Genomic DNA, 27072 nt, shown 5'->3' with positions numbered 1-27072 from the left:
CCCCTATTTATCTTTGGTAGTACCACACGCACGCGTGTTCACGTAAACAATTATGTCGATGTATAATTTCTTCAAGTTGACAATTTAAAAACCAATTGATTGCGTCACAGAGACTTCTTTTGTATGAAAAGCTCTTCGGAACAAAGATTACCCAAGTTTTAATAAGTATATGTATAAATATCTACCAGGTAGGCAAGTTGGCTATTTGTATCAAGGACTATATATATATACATCATAGGCAATGGAAGCAAGGTACTGTTTTTGTATAATCGGCTTTGAGTGCATATTGCTTAATGTTCCTCTCCAGAATATCCTTGGAGAAAAACTAAAATAATTTTATATGCGTAACAGTGATTGTTTTAAGGACTCGACGAAAACAGTTTTTCTCATAGAACTCGAAAGGGAGAGAGGGAACAGGCGGATCATGTTTTAGCCCAATATATCGGACGTGTATTATCATATACCGAATACTTAAATAGTATACATCAAAAAACTGTTTTCAATAGAGTCTGTAGATAAATTAACGCTGATATCGGTTGTTTCATTGTGGATCATTTATAATTTCGCAGTACAATGTTTCATTGATAGTCCGTAATGGTTTGTAAAACCGAAGTAGACTATAGGTTTCTTCTCCGTCTGTTCGTTCCCCGTCTGTCAAGCAATATTGAAGGATTAATTTATTTTCTGGCATAAAACATAAAACTGGAACGAGTGCGGAAGAGTGAAAGTATACTTTGTTATGATATCAGAAATTTAATGCATAAAAAACACAAATGTCAGGATTATCAACTGTAAAAATTCGAGGAAAATTGCAAATCACTCACCAATATCAAATAATAGAATAAAGTATTCCTATTACTACAAAACATAACTATTGTTTGGTTAGAAAGTTGGGAGGAGAGAAGTTATGAACCTGTATACATTCTCTGTACATGTACAAATAACAAAAAAAGAGAGCTGGAACATGTACAGAAATGAGGCAATGTCAATTATATCTAAACCCCCAACCCTAACCCCCTAACCCTAAACCCCCGAAATATCATTTTATCGTTTTCAAGTTTGTGCAAAAGCACCATTTATGTTCCGTTAGCCTCAGCTTTACCTTGCCAAGTAGACTAGGCTTGTTTTGTTTGTTTTTTTGGCATGACAGGCAGAACCAGTAACACAGTGTTGGATTGAAAAAATGTCATTTATTAATAAAATGACGAAAATGAAACTTGACAAAATAATGGGGGTCAGAAAAGACTAGAAAACATTGGTAAACGTCTTTGGATAAGTATTATGCAATCTGACCCCCAGCAAAATCTAACATAAAGATATATGGGGGCCAAAAACATGACCCCCAACAAACATCACATAAAATTAAATGAGAATCAACTAATCTGTTATCTAAACCACACAACCTGCCTGTCCACAAAAAAGGTGGGTAATGTAAAAACTACAGGCAGGTGTGTAATGGAACAATACAGGCAGAAAAGAATTACAACGGAGGTAGTACTGGGGTTGGATGGTGGGTAACAAAAATTTTCGTAGCAAAATTTTGCGTGGCTTCTCCTTCTAGTAGAACAAAGAACAATGGTCACATGATAGAAAAGTTCCACGCTGATTGTTTAAAACATCCAAGCAGCAGCTTGGGTAAACCCAGACCCAGAACAGTGTAGTATAATGTCAACAGAACTATGTAAAAATAGGAACATATAAGTACATGAAAAATACATGGACATGTCACATAAAAGTTATTATTTCACTTCGTATTAAATAATAACTTATTTATCTTCCGTTAGCCTCAGCTTTACCTTGCCAAGTAGACTAGGCTTGTTTTTTGGCATGACAGGCAGAACTAGTAACACAGTGTTGAATTGAAAAAAATGTCATTTATTAATAAAATGACGAAAATGAAACTTGACAAATTAATGGGGGTCAGAAAAGACTAGAAAACATTGGTAAACGTCTTTGGATAAGTATTATGCAATCTGACCCCCAGCAAAATCTAACACAAAGATTTATGGGGGCCAAAAACATGACCCCCAACAAACATCACATAAAATTATATGAGAATCAATTAATCTGTTATCTAAACCACACAACCTGCCTGTCCACAAAAAAGATGGGTAATGTAAAAACTACAGGCCACAAATCCAATAGCATATTGGATCCACCCACCCAAAGGCGACTTGGCAAGATGAAAAAAGAACTTCTCAGTTGAAAAATAAGCATCTATGTACAAAAGAAAAACTATATAGATATAAATGTGGCATCAACCTAAACAGTAAAAGACACTAAGTACATCACAAAAGAAAACAAAATTATCACGACAGTGTCCCAAATATCACAATAATTTTCGTAGCAAAATTTTGTGTGGCTTCTCCTTCTAGTAGAACAAAGAACAATGATCACATGGTAGAAAAGTTCCACGCTGATTGGTTTAAAACATCCAAGCAGCAGCTTGGGTAAACCCAGACCCAGAACAGTGTAGTATAATGTCAACAGAACTATGTAAAAATAGGAACATATAAGTACATGAAAAATACATGGACATGTCACATAAAAGTTATTATTTCACTTCGTATTAAATAATAAATTATTTATGATCATTATTTTGTCTCTCTTGACAAGAATTTTATACATGCACATTTCAATGCACATTCCTGGCCGAATCTCAAACTCAGATATCTCTGATTATTTCACGCATATACTTATGAAAGACATTGCCAATAAATGTATTTACTCAATTACCCAAATTTGAGACTTTTGTATTGGTAGTCTCCAATATAAAGATATATTGGTTTTTTGTACGCTTCTGTCTCTCTAATATATATATATATATATATATATATATATATATATATATTTATTTAAATGACCCTTAAAATGTTCAATCAAACCCGGAACCAATTTCGACTTCTAGTTTATACATCATGCATAAGATTTAAAATTTCTGTGGGCTTTTCCTTTTGTTCTTTCCATATGATAATTTCAACTGTTCAGTGGTTCTTGAGAATATTTTTTAAACGATCCCTTCTACCTTTTCCTTTTCTTATTATCTCCCCTTTGAAGGTGACATGATCCTTCATTTGAACAAAATTGAAGCCCCTTTATCAAAGCGTAATGTGCCACGTATGAATTAGGTCCAGTTTTTCTGGAGAAGAAAATATGTAATAACGACGCCGACACAAAACGTACAATTTTTGATCAGAGAAACTCACTCGAGCTTTTGTCTTGGGTGAGGCAAAATATCATTGACCGGAAATCAAATCCTTGAACCCTAGCATCACTGATCAGGTGTTCTAACCATTAAACTACCCAAACCGATATCCACGGTAATGTCGATGAATGAGTTATATACATTTCTAAATGTATTTATTCATCCACTGTATCTTCTTTTCTATAGTATATTTTAACGCTTTTTATGCTGTACTCTTTTCCAAGATCCACTTGAAACCAGACTATCGAGTGACCTGGATCAGTCATGGCACAATAACCACACCGTGTCCGTAAGTCACTATCATTGGCATATGATGTAGATCGATCAGTGAACGTCGAACTTTGTCATAGTGTTGTTGTTGGTCTTCTGCTCAGGTTCTCTGAAGAGAAGATGATAACCATTACACGATATATACGTCAAGCACATTTTTCTTTACAAAGTGAATTAGATATCTTCACGCATTATACTTCCCAGGTTCTGCTAATAATTGTTACGGGGTGTTATCATTTAATACTCTTTATATAACCTTCAATTACATTTTAAATAAAGGGGTATTATTTGAGGTGCACTTGTCACTATTTGATCTAATCCATCCCTCCTCGCCCCCTCGTTCTATGAAACTTACTGTCAACTGACCTGTTTGCATATAATGACATTTTTGTGTTAAAACCTTGGTATTAATCTAAAGCAACTTTGCAACTATCATTATACTTAATTGTTACTCAGACGAGTCCATTTGGTCAAAGAAATAAACAAATCGGAACCTGAGTTGTTTCCATTAAATCGTAACCAGAAACAATTTAAGGTCATTTATTTAAATTTACCAAAACTGTGAGTCCTAAAGTTAAGTACAGAAACAAATTGGCTTGAATAATTTGTCAGATACATACCCGCATCTTGACCACAGACACTTGGGGGCATGAATCGTGATCACCCCCCCCCCCCCATGCCTGTCATATGGGGGGGGGGGCAGCAGTATTACTAGAGGAGAGTATTGATGCTGAATTCAGTAGAACACATTCTGTATTTTATGGTACATTGTAAGCATCAACTTTAAAATGTGTGACCGGTAAACAGGGGATGCTTACTCCTCCTAGGCACCTGATCCCACCTCTGGTGTATCCAGGGGTCCGTGTTTGCCCAACTATCTATTTTGTATTGCTTGTAGGAGTTATGAGATTGATCACTGTTCGTTATCTTCACCTTGCATCAGCAGAAAGGGAAATTAATGTGGTGTATCGGTTTAAACCTGATGTTACAAATGAAGAAATTGTTTCTCAGAATAATTCTTCGTCGCCATTAATTGATTTTATTTCATTGGTGTGCTTTATGGAAAATGTACCTATGTACATTCAAGGGGTGTCTTTATTGTTCTGAGTTTGAACATTTTGTGTCCGATTGCATAAATATACACATAAAGTTCAGTTCCCTACACCTATATTTTGACACTGTATATCTAAACCCTGTTACAATTGATACTACTTACATTTATGTATCCAGAGAAGAAGAGCCTCAGGGGACGTTAATAACACAAGGGAAACCAAACCCACAAAAAATAAAAAATACCTTCTGTATTCACGTGTATTAAAATGTAAAAACACAGCATGACATTTGTGTGTAAACATTTCCAATTACACACACGCGTGATAGAATACAGTAACAATTATGTTGCAGATATGCTATCAATATTTATGGCCTACACACAATTTATGAGCTAGGTGAGGCAAGGTCAGGCACTTGGAGAAAAAAAAATCATTAAATTTCATATCTAAAAAGAGAAAGTGTTCATGAAGAGATATAGTTCTACATTATGTATTTGTGTCTCTATTATTCAATTGCTGCAAACATTTTTGCAATGAACTTAAATAATTAAATGTGGTAAATTTGATACTTAAAATATGAAGATGTCATGGGGTGATTTAGTTAATAAATTGCATACATATACATGTAAATTGTTTTGAAATTGATATTTGAATAACCCAGTTACTGTGTATATAAAAGAGTATTTTTGTATACTTTGATTAAATAATTTAAAAAAAAAACTATCTTCTCTTACTTCAAAACCGGATATATGCATTTGGAAAGTTGTGTACCATCAGCGAATACAAAAAGTTTACAGGAACAAAGTTTTGATGGTCAGTCCACTGTAACAATAAATAAATAAAATAACAACAAACAGAACACACCGTAGCAATATATAGATATATAAATACAAGTGACAAAATAAAGCAGAGTCACCACGCGACAGCCATTCCGAAAGAGGAAATGAAATCAACAATTCGTCCCTTTAAAAGTATAAATAAAATAGGATATAGAAAAAGACCGCCAAGTAACCCCCTTAAGATGTTAACATGCACATTGTCTATCATTTCAAGGGTCCACTTAAATCAGCTACATTGAAGATGACAGCACACTTTATTTTGTAGTGGCAGTGTTATCAGGCTGTAATGATCTACACTCTGCGTCTAAATTTACAAAATCATATGAACTTCCCTGTTTTGATCTCCAACTGATGATGAAGGAAATAAGTGGTTATTTCTTGTTTTATTTTCTATCAATTAGTCTAGCCTCTTTTTAATATCGTCACCATGCTATAAAGCTTTTATTTGAAAATACTCTAAAACTATAAATGAATTAACTCATCTACTCTATCAAATTTTTACAATATTGTCTGAGAAATGTCAGTGCTACCGGCATGTTAATTGTTCATTGTGTATGTGGATTTTAAATTATGCTCTTTGAATATGCAATGTAGTCTGTTGTCCTTGGTTAAGTTTAGGGACCCCGTCATTGTATGTACTAGAAAGAAGATTGTTAACAATGATCTGTACAAGAACAGATATAAGTGCAATATAGGACTCATCGTAAGCACCGATTAGTTTACTGGGATACATATTTTTAAGTAGGAATATGTGTCACATACATACATACGTACATACATACATACGTAGGTACATACATACATACATACATACGTACGTGCATACATACATACATACATACATACATACATAGATTAATACATACATACATACATACATACATGCATGCATGCATACATACATACATACATACATACATACATACGTACAGATGCATACATGTACTCTACATTCATTAGGCACTTCGGGGTGCAATCTTTTTGACGGCATACACTTTTTTTTATTTTTTTTTTACATCAAAACTTTATATCAACCTGCAACTTCTTTGTCCCATCCGTCCCGCCTTTTTCCATTTCCTTTTACAGTAGAACATATATCTATGAATACATGAGGTTGAAACCATGCACTTTAGGATCAAGGCTTGTTCCCCTGGCTTATATCATTTTTTTTGGTGCTTACTTAGAGATATAAAGGGCTTCCGGTGGGTGTGACACTTGCAAATTCAGCCTCCCAAACTTCAAAAAAGTGTTGCGTGCCTATTGCCAATCATAAAAGATTAATAATGAGATGTAGTATATATGTCTATAATTAATGTCACAAAATGTGACAAAATTTCAGAGCAATACCTGTGACCATACCGACAAAAATATGGTAAACTGTTTGACCTACTTCTACCCCCTAAAGTAGGCCACTTGTATTCCTCTGAGATGGAGCTTTGACTAAATATAAGGGCAATATCTGTATCTGTAATGGGAAAAAAGTCCGGAAAACTGTTTGACCTATTTTTGCCCAAAATTAGGTCAAGGACGAATCATCCCAGCTGAAATGCAAACTAAATCTGTATTCCTCCAGAAGAAAGCATGTGACTAAATCTCAGGACAATATATGTATCCATAAAAAAGCCCGGAAAACCATGTAACTTACTTTTAGTCCTAATATAGGTCACATACGGACAGACCAATCCATCTGAAATACAAACTGAACTTGTATTCCTCTGAGAGGAAGCGTATATGTAAATTTCAAAGTAATATTTATATTCGTAAAGAAAAAAGTCCGGAAAACGGTTTGACCTACTTATAGCTCTAAAGTAGGTCAATAACGGACCAATCCAGCTGAAAGGCAAGTTCACTCTTGCCCTTTTTGAAGGAGAAATTTTGACTAAATTTCAAAGTCGTACATGCATATGTTACAGAAAAAAGTCCGGAAAACATGACCTCGAACGAACGGTCAGTCAACCAGCCAGCCGGACAGCCGCATGGACAGCGCCATAACATAAAGAAATTTATTTTGCTTGCTTAGATATATATAGGGCTCCCGGTGAGTGTAACAATTGCAAAGTCAACTTCTCAAACTTCAAAAAAGTGCTACGTGCCTATTGCCAATCATAAAAGCTTAATAATGAGATGCAGTATATATGTATATATAATTAATGTTACAAAATGTGACAGAATTGCAGAGCATTATAACGCGTGCATAAACAAAAGAAACAAGATGTGTTTGTGAAACACAAATGCCCCCAATAATGGCCAATTCCAAAGACGGCCAAAGTAATAAGGACAAATATCTTGTTAGCAGTAGAAAGATTTCATCACAAGAAATGCTCATGTGCAATATGCAAACTCTATTATTTACCATTTAGAAGTTATGACCATTGTCATTTTTTTTAAAAAGTGGGTCAAATGTCAAAGTCAAAAGGTTAAGAATCAACGGAAAGATATTGTCACAAGGAATGCTCAAGTGAAATATCAAAGCTCTATCACTTATTGTTCAAAAGTTATTTGCAAGGTTAAAATTTTCAAAAAGGAGGTCAAACTCCAAGGTCAAGGTCAAAAGGTAAAAAAGGTTGGCACCCATGGAAAGGTCTTGTCACAAGAAACACTCAGGTGAAATATCAAAGCTCTAGCATTTACTGTTCAAAAGTTATTAATAAAGGTTAAAGCTTCAGACAGAATTACAGAATGACAGACAGGACAAAGACAACACGCCCCCCAATCTTCGATCTCGGGAACATAAAACAACAGAACATTTTGTACATACCATAGCAATGTATAAATTCCATTAACAAAATAAAGCAGAACCCCCACGGGACAGTCATTCCGAAGAAGGAATAAAATTCAGTGAGTAAACCCTTTAAACTCAATCAATAGGAGAGGACAAAATACCACAATTAACAAGACCATCAAGTAGCCCAATCTCTAAAAGGCAGACGTTGATCCCGCCGATATTGAGTGTATTCCTTTCCTGTATTCGTAAATGTATACCTGAACAAAATGTAACAGTTCGCCCACGAGATAAACCATGGCATGATTCGATGATGCAAAAACAACATTAACAGAATTTGTGATCGACTTCGGAATAAAGCATTAAAAAGACAACTCTGACTGGTCCGCGTATAAAAAAGTTACCATAATATGACAAAACATGCAATATAAAATTATTACGATTTACTACTTAGACGTTTCAAGTGAAAACATTAATAAGTTGCATAGGAAGTTAATGAAAAAGTAACGCTGCGGTGGTCTAGAGGTTAGAGCGTTTGCCCTGCATGCGGAAGGTCTGTGTTTGAATCACGGTCGCGACAGACTCAATCGTTAAAACAGGTAGTGACAGTTCCATCGCCAAACGCTCGGCATCATGTGTAAATGTCACGGGTCCTCGGAGATGATACTGGAAGCGAATTTCCCGTCACAGTAGATGAACCCCCATTGCTTAGAGGCCGTAAGCGCCGAGCAATGATCTAAATTTGAAGTCCTTCACCGGTGTTGGTGACGTCTCCATATGAGTGAAACATTCTCAAGAGAAACCTTAAAGAAGATACAATCATTCAAATGAAATGCCTCCAATACAAACTAGATGCTGTCATAAGACAGTAAAACCCACACCTAATTGTTTGCCTTTGAATATACTCTCCATCCAAATAGTGCATCCAGAGGGAATTTCTGAGGATTGGCCCTTCCCACTCCCATTCTGAGGGACATTTTTGTGGTTTTTCAATATGATGCTGCTACTATGTATAGGCAATTATTTTAATGTACAATTTATATAAAAGATTAACTGGCACTGGGTGTTATACGTGTTTTTATCGAATCATTTTTGGATAACACCCCTCCCCCATCTACATCGCTGGATCATATAATTAATTTGTGTAACTAGCAAAGAAGCCACAGTGTGATTTTGTTAAGTCGTTGTATCCTAAGTGCCTAAGGGGGTGAAGAAGAACAAGGTACGGTTTAGTCAAAATCTGCCCTGACAAGAAAATTCACCAAAATATTAAATCTGGTATTTGAGAATGTGCCATTTATGAAAATGACCATTGTTATTCTTAATCTACCATAGCAGCTGTTATATATTCAACGGAATATTCTATATTAAACTATCGACGTCTACAACTTTGACGTATATCTGCAATATTCGAGAATTCTCCCCAAGGGATGTTCTTGGTAGGAAAATAAAAACTGTATCACGCATAGAATTATTCATTTTTAATAAATTTGAAATTATTGGTTCTTGTACTGATTTGAATGGGTATTAAATGTAAATTGAAACCACATCAGATATGCCGCGCAGGACAAGAACTGCAGGTATTCCCAGAAAGCTTTTCTAGTCCAGAAATATAATGGCCCGAACACGAAATTAAAGAAGTATTGATACACTGGTAACAGCGATTTCTTATTTATGTCTCCAAATTTCTTTATTGTGGCGGATTCTAAGAAAAAAATGTTTATATTTATTAGAATCCTGCGTGCATTTGAGAGAGAAAAAAAGATGACGATATCAAAGGTAGCTCACACTCAAATCACATAATTTCATACAAAGTTTGGGTAATAACCAATGTAGTATTTCACGAACCGGAACACAATGGAATTCATCGGTATTTGTTTTAATAGGCATACGCAATATTCCATGAAATTTGATGATAAAACATCATAAATGTAGACTCAAGATATCATACGCTTGGCATTTGGAGCAAAATGTCATTTTATAGGTATGCTCAGGAAAAAAAACCTCAGTTTTTTTCTGAGAAACTAGAAATACAACTTCAGAGGGGAGATAATCATGAAACGGTCGCGGAAATCAGTGGTATAACATTCGCTCCGTAACCGGGACGTAGTGAGTTTGAACCCAATGCCGAAAGCTATTGAAATAAAGCACGTACTCAATATACCAAATCCTCAAAACATCACTTCATTCATCGTTTAAACTTAATTTTTCAATACTGTATACCGTTTCGACTGCCTCCCATGAGAGAGAGAGAGAGAGAGAGAGAGAGAGAGAGAGAGAGGGAGAGGAGGGGGTTGTCAATAAATCGAACTTCTTTACCATTCTAAAGAAAGAAAGCGCATTGTCAATAACACTGACGGGGCTGATATTACTTCCATTTTTAAACATATAACGGGTATGTAGTTCTTATTAGAGAATTTTAATCATAAAGAAAATTACCGGGAGTGAAGGGGGCTATGAAACCAGCTGGTAAGCAATATATATATTTTTGATTGTGAAATATCTCTCATGGGGTATGGAAAGGGGTGGATTGAATTACAAGCCTTGTTATATATCATAAATCAGTGGGATATGGCGTTGTTTAAAACGTGGATAATTTAGTGTTCTCTGGTGTTTAAGCTTCCTAAAACATATAATTTGTGAATTTAAAAAAGAGACAACTTAGATCGGAGAGAAATAGTTATTCGTTGTTGGAATTCCCTCCATTGTAGCTGCATTGTAGCACTCTCGGGCGATAACATATACAATGTACGCTAGTATCTTTGAAGCTAACGCGCATACCTGGGAACTATAGTGTGACATTCTGGGATTTAAATTGAAGAATAACCTCGAATTTTAGTTTACAGTTAAATTCCTGATGATGAAATTTGTTTACACAAGTAATAAAAATGTGTAAAAACAATTGTTAAAACAAATATGGTGAATGGTACAATGCTACAACACACAATCAGTATAAAAGAACGGTGCAATGCTACAACACACAATCAGTATACAAAAATTGGTACAATGCTACAACACACAATCAGTAGATAAGAATGGTACAGTGCTACAACACGCAATCAGTATACACTAATGTTACAATGCTACAACACGCAATCAGTATACAAGAACGGTACAGTGCTACAACACACAATCAGTATACAAGAATGGTACAATGCTACAACACACAATCAGTAGATAGGAATAGTACAATGCTACAACACGCAATCAGAATACAAAAATGGTACAATGCTACAACACACAATCAGTATACAAGAGTGGTACAATGTATCACCAGACACGTATCGTCCTTTTTGAAATGTCGAGGGGAGGGGTGATACGTAAAAATTTATATTCACGGATTACAATTGTATACTTTCTTAAAAATGTCACACGTCCACTAAATATCATTGATGTACGTACGCGCCTTGGTTGAAATTGGCCTAAGTAAAACATTGTCGTCTGCTGTTGATATCACATGTTGTTTTATATTTAATGAAATGTATGCACATAGTTAATATAATGCTTAATTTTTCAACGAATACATTGTTTGTGAAATTATTCATTCATCATTAGATAAACTATTTAAATGTTGATTAGCTTGTGTGTAACATGAATTATCATGGACCTTTGGTAGGTCTTATATATACACCGTTATCTTTACACTGGCAATAACAACAATAATGAAATCCGGTCTGTAAGATTGACTTAAATACATCCGGATTTTTTTCATTTTTTATTATTATGTTTCCAATAAATGTTAAACCCTTTGAATAAATATCCGATGAGCATATAGTTTTTTGAAAATGCATGTACTACCCCAGTGATTCCCGTTACCTCTTCAACTGCCAAGAAGTGGGAATTTCATCACTCGAAATTACGTCATGATGACAATTCTGTAAGCATCTTTCAATTGATATTTTAACCCTTCTTCCCTCGTCGTCTGGGATGATATTAAGAGGAATTGTCAGTTTTTTCGTAAATTTTCAATCCATACAAAAAGTCTTCCGGACGACGACGAAAGAGTTGTTAAATTTCACTAGTTTATCCATACAAAACCATAAAAAAAACATCACAAATAGCTTCATGACCCTTACTTTATTTGATTATGTACTACGCATACGCATATATTAGTTGATTTTCATATGTGTTTGAGAGTAAGTATCTGTATGAGTTATTCTTTTAAAAATTAAAGAAGAAAATATCTGCAACACAAACTAATTTCCCCCCCCCCCCCCCCCCCATAAAAGCTTGGCAGAATTTCGCCAAAACCGCAAGTACTTCTATGATTCAATAAATTAATGCAAATAACATTGATAGATTTCAATACGTACAATTACAATTTATCATGTTTTCCCGTGAGTTTTCAGTTAATCACGGTCATTTTGACATGGGATATAATCGCTAGGGCGCCAATGATAATATAACAATATTAACAATATATAACAATATTAAGCTATATATATATACATTCAAAATATATAAAGACAGGTTCACACCGTTCATGTAAGATATCAGTAATTATCAGTTTTATCCCACGTACTCTCTTCATATGTTCATAAATCATTGAGACATTAGATTGCACACACTCATCAACGGTCAGCGTTGTGGACAACGAAATGAAATGCATTGGACGTTCGACGTCAAAAATGTACTGCATTCTATGTAAAGGTTCATCATGGAAAACTAAATACGGTGGAAATAAATTCAGTAAAAATAATATATATCTTCGTCTTAGACTTTTCCGGCTACGTTCTATGTGAAAGTTCATCATAGAAAACTAAGTACGGTACAAATAATTCGTCTTAGACTAAGTACGGTGGAAATAACTGCAATACAAATAACTCGTCTTAGACTTCCCCGGTAGATTCGGTATAATGGTGAAGTTCCTCATACGTGTTCGGTTTGTCAAGGTCTCCCAGTTCTGCATACGGGGATCTAACCCTGTTATTGAGAAATACACGTGGTACAAATTTCAGTTTCATTTCAGATTTTCTGAAAATTACCGATTCCATCCTTATGTTCGTTAATTTAAGTAATGAAATAATTTGTTTAGTATAATGTGTCCTCTACCGTAGTTCCAATATATTACTATAATGTCGGATAGTAAATACTATAATGTAATCTTGCTTATAAACCACTTCAATATTAAGCTCATTCCTTCAACAATTCAAGACATACATACCGATTTGAACCGCTTGGTATATCTGAGAATAAAATAAAATACGTTGACCCGAGTTTTAATGCGAAATGTTGATTTATAAAAGAAATTGCAGAAAACAAACGCAACGGCATCGGGACCTGATACTGCATTACATCTCAAATTCAAATGCATGCAGTAAAGGTGGTATCACAGTGATATTTTCAGCGTTTTCAATTCTCAGAAATCACAACAGTTTATACTAGAGGTGACTGGAGACAATAACCAAAGTTCACTTGTCCGTGAAAGCATCTTTAAGAGTTTATTCTGGAAACTTACACACCGGTCATTGTGTTCTATCACACAATATTTTAAGTGTATGAGACGCATACTTCATAATCGTGATTTATGGGTGATACACAGATTCTGAAGTACAATGTTTACTTTGACCAGACAAGCAAGTAATTTATTTTCATTTGTAGCAAATTATTACATGAATTAAAAAAAAAAACGAAAGTAGAATTAGCATGTGGTATCAAGTTTTAAAATGTTATATAGACTAACTCTCATACAGATTAAGATATATGAATGTCTACCTGATTAGGTGAACAAACTGAATATATGTTGACGTTACTGTTTACCACAGTTTTGTGACACGTGTCAGATATATGGTCAATCGTACAAGTGATTATAAGCAAATATCCCATATGTTTAATAATTTACAATTCCAGGGGTTAAGTGCTCCTTCCATAACATTGCATCTATACAATTTACATGTCGCGGTTGTATTACAGAAGACATATAATTTACATGATAAGGACTAGATATCGAAATAACAAACGTCACTTCCTGTAATTGAAATTTAAAGAAATAACCACCATATGACCATGACTTCACTTTGAAAGTTTCCAGAATTAGGGAGTATTTTCTTCTTTTTTGAGTTTACTAGGAAAATGGAAATTAAAAACAGAAACCAATGATAATTCCAAATCATTGCAGATTTTATTTCAGAATACCAGCAAAAGGTGCAAAGATATTTGTATTAATCCATTTGCCTTTCAAGAAAAGTCAGAAATTAATGTTAATTTGAATTCGTTTTCAAAATCATGAGTATTTTATAGGAAGATACTAAATTTCAGAGTGTTATACCTATCTACAAATTCAATGGGTATGTGTACAGTCTGTTTTATTTTCACTGCATATTTTACAAAACAATGCATAAGTGGGAAACATCCCCTTACCTGGAGCTCAGCAAGAAATTAAAGATTCCACATATGAATACAAGAGCCCCATGGGTTTAGAATCGTTATTCTGATACATTGTAGAACAGGCAATAATTCTCACTAACCAAGATTAATCAATTAACAAAGTTTGATGATGTTAAGTCAAATAGTACCTGAAAATTTAAATGTAACTGTCCAAAAGTAGGTCACGGTGACCTACTTTTGGTCGACACACTGGAGGCTCAAGATCCATCAAGAGACAAGTCAAATAGTATTCAAATATAGCCGTCAAATTCCAAAAGAAGACCACAGTGACCTACTGTTTGGTCGACACACTCCAAAGACTCAAGATGCATCAACTGACAAAGTTTGATAATTGAAGTCTAACAATATCTAAAATATTCAGATGATTATAAGTCAAATAGTATCTGAAATATTCAAATATAGCCGTCAAAATCCAAAACAATAAGTCACGGCGACCGATTTTTTAGTCAACACACTCTTATGACTCAACATGCATCAACTGACAAAGTTTGATAATTGTAAGTCAAATAGTATCTGAAATATTAAAATATAGCGGTCAAACTCAAGATGCATCAGCTGACAAAGTTTGATGATCCTAGCTTTTATAGTGTCCAAAATATGCATCTAAAATTGAAAATGTGACATTTGAATGTCTGCAAAATTCAAAAAGTAGGTCACTGTGACTTACTTTTTTATAAATATATTTTGAAGCCTCTAGACGTAGACAAGGTTTAATCCTTCTAAACCTCTCGGTATCTGAAATAACAACCTAAAATGTATTCATAAATGATTAGCCATAACATCCAAAATAAAGGCGATGATGACATACTTTTCACATGAAGTACTTTAAAAGTCCCATGATCCGCAACTGACAACTTTTAATGAATATAGGTTCAAAAATATCCAAGATATGCATCAAAATCCATTCAATAATACTTGCCTGCGAAATTCAAAAGTAGGTCACAATGACCTACTTTTCAGACAACATGATATTAGGTACTAAGATAATTTGATGATCATAGTCCTTATGCTAAGGAAAATATTAAAGTTTTAACAAAACAAAATTGATGGTCAACTTTGAAGTGACCTTGAGACCACACCATTTGCCCCAGGATAATACCTTGAACCATTTTACATTTACACCATTTCCTGATCACTATGCTAAAGTTTGGTGATAATTTGTCCAGTGGTTCTTGAGAAGAAGACTTTTTAGCAACCACTACTTTTGTTTGCATTTTCCTAATTATCTCCCCTTGTTAAAGGGTCACAACCCTATTTTTAGTGTAAATGAAAGCCCTTGGGCAAGAATATCCTGTGAAAATTTGACAAAAATTGGCCAAGGCGTTCTTGAGATATATTCCTTTTTCCAAAAAGTTGATACACACCGCACACTACACGCCAGACATATGGCCATATGATTAGCTCTTTGAGCCTTCGGTTCAGAAGAGCTAAAAATGTAACATGATTTGACGGTGAGTAACGTTGTATAAGAATATGTCAAGTGCTGAATTTGTGCAAGTATGGTTCTCCATTGATTACAGCATTTCGTCAGTCCACTTTCAAATCAAGCATCGTTTGACATAACACGTTATAGAGCAGAATAAACAGAAAACGAAAAATTAGTTTAATTATTGAACATGAAATATTTAGATTATTAATGATATGCACTTCATCAACAATGATTGCCTACAAACTGAACGCATTAATATAAAGTCTGCGAAATCTTTAAAATTATGCACTTCGTGATAAGGGGATGGATTTACCTGAATTGTGAGCACTCCTTGTTTCACTTGTACAGTTTTCTCTGAAATCAATAAAATATACCTTGTGATGCATCCGATTAATGATCAACTTCTTAAACGTGTCTTACAGAAATGAAATATGAAATGAAATGTGATAGTTACCCTTTCTTTGCGTTTCCTGCTGAAATAACAATATTATAAACATAAGTATTGTTACACAGTTGTCTATGCGATATATATGTAATGGATACTGTCTTTAAGAATTATATAATAGTACACACGATTTGTAATGTGAGGACATTTTGGAGTTGATATAAACAGGTAGTGCAACTTACAATACGGCACTTGTCTTTTTTTTTAATTGATGATGTTGCTGTCTGTGTCTCTTGATTGATTTCATATATGCGAGTATCTTCTGCGTATGATCAATTTCAAATTGAAGCAGACTGCTGTCAAATAACTGCAGGGATTTCTTAAGTATCGTTTAAAGTAAACATTTCGCAAATTATATTGTACTGATAATGATCTAGTTTGCAAGTACAATCTGTCAATAGTTTAAAAGTTGTCTGTTATGTTTCATAACAAATGATATGTCATTCTGTAACTGACTTTGATTGACGAGATAACAGGCTGATGGCGGGTGTGACGGAACAACATGGATTGCTTACTCCTCGTTGACACCAAATCCCCCTCTAGTGTACCCAGGGTTATGTGTTTGTTATCCCTGTTCGTGATATTCACTTTATATTTGAAATTAATGTTTCGCTTTCTATGTGTTTGTTTTAACTGTGCAATATTAAGGATAATCTGGGAAGCAAAGACAATCGTCATCTTTATAATTGTTTCCTGTATTATACATACATCTGGGTTTTTTTATACTTACGTTGATTTCTCTTCCACATCAGGAAGTTGATGACACTTCCGATGAGCACTATGATAATAGATACTACAAGACTTATGATGATGGCGGTGTTGTCATCTGTACAAGTTGTAGAGTGGAACGATAACTCTTTTGTAAATAAAGGTAATGAACTCTATCAGCGATAATGAATGATAAGCTGCAAAATTTAGAAGTGTTAACAGTTCCTGTACTTTGATATTTATTGGAATAATTCATTTCAAACTATAGAGGAAGATAATACCTCTAAAACAAAACCGTACTAAAACAAATTAAGGATTCAGTGGATCTAGGACTGCTTATTTATATACATATTATACTTCATTGTTATTTCGGATTTCAAACATTTCGATTGAGCATCACTGAAGAGACATCATTTGTCGAAATGGGCATCTGGTGCATCAAAATTGGTACCGTATAAGTTTTACATACAATGCTCACTTGCATTCATATGTCGATTAAATATTCCAGTAAATTAACTCAAAATCAAAGACATCACAGAGTCCTCCATATTTACTTTATCTACAATATTCAATTAAAGTGTTTTTGTAATTGTGCTGTGGTGGTGTCGTAGATACAAACATGAATCGGAATCCAGCAGAACTCAACCATTTACCTTATTTAGGAAGAAGATAGTACTGGTATGAAATATCTAGATTGTATGGATGACCAATGTCCGTGTTGCATATTGACTCTTGACAAGATAGAGTCTGAGAATATAGTAAAATTTCATTATAAAAATTTAATGTACTCAAAGGCAGGCTGAATGACCTCTGCTTCCATGCTATAAATTCCTGCTTCATTGGGAAGTTGTGCAGAGAAAACGTCATTTGTGATTACTACAGCAGCAGCGGTTTTATTTTGATCCTTTGTATCATTTGTATAAATATCAATTGAAGAATATTTGGATTGTTTTATTCAGAATATTTTTTTTTAAGTCAACGGAGTTTGTTTAAGATTTTGTTTTTAGTTTCAGAAAGTGGTGCATGTAATTTTGGTTTTAGTAATTTACATGGTGGTATTGTAGAACATAATGAGGGTTTTACGGTGTTCAAAGGCAAGTTAGAATCATGTATATTGTTTAAGTCGTAGACCAATTCATTTTATACACTTCTTGTTTTTAATGAACACTGATCAATTTTACAAATATTCAAACTACGGATGAATGCAAGGTTATCAGTGTTAGCTTTTAATTTAGCATTGTCTTGTAAGATAAGTTTTATTCAACATAGATCGAGAAGTGGTTCGTTTCTCTGAACATACAAATTACCTATAAAGATGGCTAATCATATTGCGTTTATATGTAAAACATTCAAAAGCATATACTTATAGGAGCAGGTAGTGATTTCATGATCCCTGATTTCAGGATGGAATTAAATCATCATAATAGCTATTCCTTCTATCATTAGAAGAAAAAAACCCTTGGATTTTGCTCATATTGTAAAACAGATGGCCGTCACTTATCAAACAATTAAGACGGAAAGATAGATAATTCTTTATTTTGTTACCTGTACCACAGATAGGCCCGCTCCACCCCTCTTTGCATCCGCTCTCACAAATTCCGGTGACATGATCACAACTTCCATTGCTACCACAGTACACGGTACACTTGTTCTCACAATTGATACCGAAATATCCACTGGGGCATTCTATTTAATTAAATCATTTACGTTTAAATGTTATAACTATAAATACATCATAAGTATCAAATTTATAAAGTAACAAAGACGTCCAACGGAGCTACATAGAGGATATCCATATTGCGTGTTTTGATATTCGGTTTACCCAACGCGTTGATATGGTTTATCTATAATAAATACACCATATCAACTCGTTGGATAAGCCAAAATATCAAAACGCGCAACTACATGTATAGATGTTCTATTTATTTTGTACGTCTTCTTTTCGCTTAATCTTGAGATGATCCCCACTATGGTAAAAACAGCTGATTGAATTTATTTTGAATCCGTGGCTCAGACGTCGTGATATATCGGTCTACCTTACGGGAAAAAAAATAGTGCGCATAAACTCCATCCAATACAGTACAAAAGGGCACTTTTATCAAATACATAATGAATGAAAATTGTTTTAGAAGGAATTATAGTATAATTAATAATAGTTTTGCCATTCCAACAAATTAACAACTAATGACCGAGTATTTATTTTTTGACGTATGCCTCACCTTCTGATAGAAGTTTGATGTCGGCGTCTTTTTGAAATAAATATATGTAGGATAACAACGATCAATGAAAGTAACATTTTAATGTAGAATGTTCAACAGTTTACAATGAAAAGTAGAAGTGTTTGTGCATTTGGATTTTATTCACGTGATTTCTTTGGATCTGAGGGCGAAAGGAGATCTTGAGGCATTTTAATCCTAGTAAGTAAAGCTATTGAGATTTATCACATTTCAATATGGCTGTGCGTTTGGATACTTGGAACCGCAGCATGACGAGGTACTTTCGATTAGGCTTGTTTAGTTGGAGGTTGATTCCTGGTCGATGATAATAGTGTGAACATCTTTTTGTTTTCTAGACTTAATTTTTGAGTAGTTGTTGATCGAGTTAACATTTTTATGGCCGGTAACTTGTAGTATATGTCAGTGGGGGCAACATCATTTTAATTTTGATATAAAGGAAATTCTAAATAAATGCAGAATTACAAGTTATACGCTTTATTTCTTGCGTCGACATCCATAAACACAGAAAAGATGTCATCCAAGCAGGGACAGTGTCAACAGTAGTTCGGACCAGAAGTGCTTTATCGAACGGGCGTGTGATAAAGCTAATGCTTTATCTCACTTTCAATATACACCACACGTATGGGATAACATGTAGTATATGCAGATATCTATGTGTTTCGCCATTTCTAAATTTTGTTTACATGGCAAAACATATCTCACGAGAAACTATGAAATACCTCGTTTTCTGTCATCAATTTTCGTTTTGCAAATATTCATGAATAGATAGCTTGGATAAAAATAATTTCACAATGTACGTCATTTCATTATTTATGCATAAACGCTTCTGAGTTTCACAGCATCACTGTGTTTACTTCTAACACTTTAAGTTTTGTGACGGTTATCTCGAAGAAGTAACTGTACTTTATGATTTGTACCTGTCTATCATATACCATTTACATGTCGAAATGCGCATCTGGTGCATCAAAATTGGTACCGTATAAGTTTTACATTTAGTCTTACAATAAATACATATCACATGTAAAACTCACTCTCCTTGCAGTTCCATCCCTGATACCCGGAAGAACAGCCATTTAAACACGTGCCATTAATATGGTGACACTGGTTGTTGTGTAGACAGGGGCCGCAACTCTGTGTGCAGCCTGCGCCGTACATCCCACCGTCACATTCTGCAAGAAACCAATATCAAGTTAAAGTCATCATGTACACCCCAAAGTATATTTTGCAGGACGGAAACACTATCAAAGCAATATATTTCAGATTGAAGGTGATTGATTTTTCCAAATTTATACTATCATATGTATTTTGCGTATTGAATCGGTTGAGACACATAACATCATTGATACTTGATATTAGAATATTCCTACATAATTATGGGAAGTTGCGAAATGAGAAGCTGCTGTCATAAGATTGAATTCTTACTTTGCTGTTAACATATATATTCAATAACATATCTTATGTAAAGTCAGGATTTCGCAACATCCATGGTAGTTATAACAATTTAATTTGCCAATATAACCTATCATTGTGTCAATTGCTGTCGGACTTGTTTCATACCGATTGTTAGGCCGTTCTAGGCACACGAATTTTGACTACGGAACCCCGTTTATCTCTTCTAAATATAGAGATCATGGGTGTGACGGGTCGACAGGGGATGCTTACTATTCCAAGGCAATTCATCCCACATATGATATTTCCAGGGGTATGTGTTTGCCCAACTTTCTATTTCGTATCGCGTGTAGGAGTTATTGTTCGTTATCTTCACCTTCCATCCAAGTACAAAGCAAATGTGAAAGCCTTTATGATGGCATTTATTTCAAGTTTACCCAGATATGTCAAATCGTAGTGGTTACCCAACATACACCTTTTGAAAGATTCAGCTCTCCTTCATGGCATTGCTGTGAACTCATTAGCTATGCTTTGAACACAACTATCTATGAAATGGTGCTTAAAGGACAGAATATTTTATCAAGTCCACCTAGTTTTTCAATATTAATTAGACGAATTTGAAAGAATCTGGAAACAATGAGATCGACATTAAAGGTTGTCCAATTGCCCAATACAAGTAAAAACCCAGTTCGGAAAAATGAAACTCAATGCTTACTTGCCCCATGGGACAAGTGATTATTTTCTTAGGAGGTTAATGAATATCAAGTATTAGAAAATGATGTTCAACTTCGTATTTTTGCAATTCTTTAGAGAGCCGTAAATTTTAGGCCCATTTCTAGTAGTGTAACATATCTTATCCTACCAGTAAGTCGTTCGTAATAGCATAACTATCCGACGTACAACTTACTTTAGTTATGTTTATCAGAAAATGGCGATTTCACAACCGTATATCGAAGTGGCATTCACTCCGAAAGAAGACGATTTTCAAAAGGACAGACAATGCTGAGAAGAAGATCAATTTCAATTTAAAAAGAGTTTCATGTAACGTGATAATCATAACTTACTGGTTTGATTGATACTTACAGCAGTATGACCTGTACCTTCTGTCAGAAATTCAGCGCTATTGCCAGTACTTTATATTTTCTTACCCGTAAAAAAATTACAGGATTGATAGCATCTATGTCCATTTTCATTGAATTATTGACTAAAAACTAATTTGTTACACGTTTGAAACTTTTTTATTCTTCAATTTAAATCATATATGCGTATCAACACATCGTCGCAATAATAGGTACCCATTCCGCTTTTTTTGCGGTAATTTTTTTTTTCTATCTTGGCCTTTGTGATTTCTTAGACATTTGACATTTCATTTTCATTTTGCCACCAATTGCACTCAACTATGATAATGCCACAGGGCTAGGCAACCCATGAACTTGTATGCAATCAATGATCATTGGCTATACATAATTCAAAATCGTAACCTAGCTCTTTACATTTTGTAGCTTAAAGAAGGAAAAATGGATTGCGGTTAACCCCATAAAAGATGTTTGTAAAACATATATATGCCTCCATGATGCAATTATACACATGCATCATTTTATTGATAGTAGTATCACCAATTCAAAATATGAAGCAGACAATATTTTCCTATGTCAAGAGTAGATTGACCAAGTGACCTAAATTCAATAGGGGTAATCTTCTCCTTATGTACATGTATACTGCACTAGTCTACCAATCTTGGTGTCAATCAATCAATCAGGTCCCAAGTTATAGGAAACAATGTTTGACCATGTAAATTCAAAATCAATTTAGGATCATCTTCTTCTGAACATGTCCGTCAAGCAAAGGGTTCTGAATATATTGAGCAGGCAATATATCCCTATGTCCAGTTTGACCCTTGAACTTTGACCATGTGGATTCAAAATTAATTGGTATAATCTTCCCCATAAAATGTACCAATTTACTGAGGTTGATGTCTGTCAAGCAAAGCGTTCTCGAGACATTGAGTGGTCAGTATAATTCAATGTCCAGTTTGATCCTTGACCTTTGATCATGTGACCTCAAAGTCAAAGGGGGTCATCTACTCCTTGGATTTATCAGTGTATCAAGTCTGATGTCTGATAAGCAGAGGGTTCTCAAGATATTGAGCGGACAATGTCTTCCTATATCCAGAAAAAGATTGACCCTCGAACTTTGACTTGCAAAACAATAGTCCTCTTTTACTCATAACCAACGCACATAAGAAATATCAAATCGGATGTTTGACAAGCAAAGGGTTCTCAAGATATTGAGCGGACATTATTTTACTTTTCCAGTTTGACCCTTGACCATGTGACCTCAAAATTAATAGGGGTCATTTTTTTCCTAAAAATGCACTAATGTACCAAATGTAGTGTCTGTCAAGCAAAGGGTTATCTAGACATTGAGTGGTCAGCATATCCCTATGTCCAGTTTGATTCTTGACCATGTGACTTCAAAATCAATAGAGGTCATCTACTCCTTAGGATGTACCAGTGTATCAAGTTTGATGTTTGGCAAGCAGAGACTTCTCAAGATGACATTGAGGTGACAATGTCTTCCTATGTTTAGAGTAGATTGGCCTCTGACATGTGGACCTAATAAACATTACTAGGGTTCCTTTTCTACTCATAACCAACCCACATATGGCATATCAATACCACCACGTGAATGGTTCTCAAGATATTGAGCAGACAACATGTGGTCTACCGACCGACGGACTGACCGACATAAGGACCGACCGACCTATAGGTGCAAAGCAATATGTCCCTCTTCTTTGAAGAGGGCATAGTAACAAACAATAACCGATCTTATAAATACTATAAAGAACAGAGAATCAAAAATAGGGCAATGTAAATATCTGAAAACATATGCCTGTAACCTTCGAAGTAAACTTGATGCCATGATGTGTTGTGCCAAATTTATTCGAATTGGTTCAGTGGTTCTTGAGAAGAATATGCTTAACATGTAACAATGTCTTTTTATAAGTGATATTTTCTTTCGATTGAACAAATTTAAGTTCCCTTTACCAAAGGATACTTAAAATACAATTATTTTTTCATGTTGGCCTAGTGCTACTTGATAACAATTTAAGTTCTAAAATACTGTTTTTCAAAGGTCTCAATTGTTCTTCCTTTCCTGAAGGTCTGGCCTTATCTCCCTTCACAGATTGTTAAACCAAAATTTGATTACATTTGTTTAAGCATTCTTTGTAAAGATGTTTTATCATGTGAAACGTTAACGATATCGAAAGCAAATTACGAAATGTTCGCTTGAGATATCGACTCAGGTAAGCTTATAAGAAGGTAACATATCCAAAGCATTCTGAAAATTTTGAATTCAGAAAATATTTCAATGCATTGAAATAAAATCGACTTTAAAATCATAAAGTACCTCTGAAAATTATTAACATATGATAATAGTTACTCTGCATCATGAAAGGTGAAGATTAAAAAAACTGTGATTAATCTCATAACTCTTATAATCAATACAAAACACGGAACCCTGGATATACAATGTGCCATATATCATGCATCACGTTATCGAAAATGAAACATTTCAAACACTGATCGCCAATTTGTTTTAACTAGATTCCCTCCGACATACAGTTACCTTCCTGACATGTTGGTATCTTCCATCCCGGTTTACAGCCCCTGTCACAATCCCCTGTAAATCTGTTACAGTGGTTTGTCACTTTACAGTTCTCACTGCATCTCTGTCCGCAGTTCTTCCCATAATAACCAGGCTGACATGCTATTTTTGAAGAAAGGTAAATGTTATAGCAACATGTTTTGCCAATAAAAGCGTTTAACATTAAGAAGATCATAAAAGTGTCCTTGCCTTGCACTAAAAGATGAAACAGTGATCAATTTCATATATATTCTAATGCATACAGAATTTAAAGCAGAACATGTATAAATCCTTGTTAACATCAGATGTGGGGTGACCTGTCTGGGAGGAGAAAGCATGTCCTATTGATCAGTTGCAACTACCATTACCTTTATAATATCTTGTTCCGGCAAACGGGGCCATTCGTAGTTAAAATTATTATTCAAACAATTGGTATGAAACAAGTGAAACCGCATTTAACCTACATGGCAGGGTGTATATGCAAATACTTGTACATTGCATGATTTGATTTTTATGCTATGTTTTTGTTGCTTTTGTTTCCATTGAGTATTCTTCATGAATATGAAGAAGTCATGGAACACAATCCTCTTGTGTGATAATATTGAAAAGTTCAACATTAAATGTAGAGTCTGTACTAATAAAAAATATTTATTTGTTTGAACTCTTTCAGGTAGAGGGTCATAAAGACAATTATCAATATTTTCATATTAATTGATGACATAGTGCGATTCAAATTGAAGAGAAGTCATCATGATAAAATTTTGATCTTCTACTTTTCAAAAGGGTACCAGTGTACCATTCAAAGGGATCACGATATATTGAGCGAAAATTACCTTCCATAGTAATACGACCTATGGCCTTACAAACAATAGTGGTCGTCTGCTCTTTTGGGTGTAGAAGTGAATCAAGTGTGATGTCTGTCAAGTAATTGGCTTTGACGATACTGGTGAAAATATCCTCATATGTCCCAAAGTAGTCTGACCCTTAACATTGTGACTTCAAATTCAGCAGGCGTCATGGCTACTTCAGGAGAACAAGTGTACAAAGTTTTGAATACGTCATGCGAAGAGTTCACAAGATATTGTTTAGACAATATCTTTATATGTCTAATTGTCAGTGTGACGCTTGACCATTGACGAGGTGACTTCAAGATCGGAAGGGTTAGCTAATGTTTAAGCGAAACCAATACAACAATGTTGACATCTGTCAAGCAAATGGCTTTCAAATATCAAGCGGATAGTGATCACTGTTCGTTATTTTCACCTTTTCTGTTTTAAGTCTGAATTCTGGCGCGGCCAAGTTACGAGTAGTATTCGAATCACTGGCGTGAAGGAGGAGTAGCACACCAGAAAAATCTAACATGGATGGAAAGTGGAGGATATGTGCAGTACTAATTCACCTTATTTTGTAAAGTAGTCTGAGAAATAATTAAAATCCCCGTTAGACTCGAACCCACAAGCCTCTCGGATATGACCTTGGCAATAGATGACCATGTGATGACAAAAATCTGATAGATTGTCTAACACGTTGTTATATTCATCGTGAGTGAACACATCCTATAAAAATACCGTTTGTGAAAATCATATTTCAGGGAAACAGAAACGATGAACTCACGTGTCTGGCATTTGTCCCCCTCCACTCCCTTGTTACATCCCCTTGGACACATGCCGGTGGCATGGTGACAGGTCTCTCCATCACTACAGTTACCACATGATAAAGAACATTCCAGTCCGTATGTCTGTACAGCACATACTGAAAGTGTCCAAATAGTTTGTAATAGTCAAATGGTAAAAAGTATATCCACGCTGAAGCCTACAAAATGTAACACAAATATTCCATAAAATTAATGAAATTCACAATTGCCTTTCGTGTAAATAATTGTACAATTCAAGAGATCTTTTTGGTGATTTCAACGAACCTTTGTAGCTATATATCTGCGCAATCAGATATGCGAGTCCCCCCCCCCAAAAAAAATAAAAATCAGTTACACATCTGCAAGCGCACCCTCATGAACGGAGAATCGAGAATAGGACATGCATGGACTTGTGGGATACCTAGGACTAAGCATTATCTGTTGACCAGACACTGGCCGTCCTTCCATTGTCTTAGTCGCGTAAACTAGGCAATCCGTAGTTAAAATCAGTATTAAAAAACTGCATAACAATCTATATGAAACATAAACAACATCAGATAAGATTTGATAGTTCAACTAAGGAGATATTGAATCTTATCTTGATTAATATAATGTGTATCATCAATAACGATAACAAATCAATAATGATTAGAATTTGTAAATTTAATAATGTTGACATTTTAAATATATGGAGTTTTACCAAAATATGGTGATACACATAGGTAGTGTTGGTATTGTTAATTTATCTAATTAATCAAAATGTATGACATCTTTACAAATGCCATTGACCTACACTCCTTAAAGGATTTATCCAGATGTTCCATATAAGCTGGATATGGTATTACAAGATAACACTAGGAAAACGTAAGCGCTTTCATTTGATCATCAGACTTTTATTACCAGACATTTTGATATACCATTGAAATTGGATATATACGATGTATACTGTGAAATCATTAGAATTCGTGGAGGTTCAATTTTCGTGCAATTCGTGGGTACCCCTCACCCACGAATTTACATCCTCAACGAATAATGAATCATAATTACATTCCAGAGGTATCTTTCTTACAAACATATAAATCCACGAAATTACGTCCCCACGAACCCA

At 34.7% G+C, this 27072-nt stretch overlaps 1 protein-coding gene across 9 annotated transcripts in view; it reads right to left on the bottom strand.

Moving 5' to 3' along the window:
* Nucleotides 1-1151: 1151 nt before the first annotated feature.
* Nucleotides 1152-27072, bottom strand: part of LOC125661351 (multiple epidermal growth factor-like domains protein 10) — a 296347-nt gene continuing 270426 nt past the window's right edge. For 3 of the 9 annotated variants that reach the window (XM_056146261.1, XM_056146260.1, XM_056146262.1), the window contains exons 5-14: nt 25946-26083; nt 24314-24454; nt 20326-20463; nt 18603-18743; nt 17080-17205; nt 16359-16377; nt 16218-16258; nt 15143-15210; nt 13253-13274; nt 12511-13011 (exon numbers count right to left, since the gene is read on the bottom strand). In XM_056146261.1, coding sequence (XP_056002236.1) covers nt 12878-13011; nt 13253-13274; nt 15143-15210; nt 16218-16258; nt 16359-16377; nt 17080-17205; nt 18603-18743; nt 20326-20463; nt 24314-24454; nt 25946-26083 — 968 coding nt within the window. In that variant the 3' untranslated portion in view covers nt 12511-12877. Of the gene's footprint in view, nt 3585-12510; nt 13012-13252; nt 13275-15142; nt 15211-16217; nt 16259-16358; nt 16378-17079; nt 17206-18602; nt 18744-20325; nt 20464-24313; nt 24455-25945; nt 26084-27072 lie in introns of those variants that run through there. The other 6 variants (XM_056146265.1, XM_056146264.1, XM_056146263.1 and 3 more) reach the window with 5 other exon arrangements.

The sequence above is a fragment of the Ostrea edulis genome, chromosome 8 (genome assembly GCF_947568905.1).
Source record: "Ostrea edulis chromosome 8, xbOstEdul1.1, whole genome shotgun sequence".
Lineage (NCBI taxonomy): Eukaryota > Metazoa > Mollusca > Bivalvia > Ostreida > Ostreidae > Ostrea > Ostrea edulis.
The sequence above is the reverse complement of the archived record's forward strand: the minus strand, read 5'-3'. Positions and strand labels throughout refer to the sequence as shown.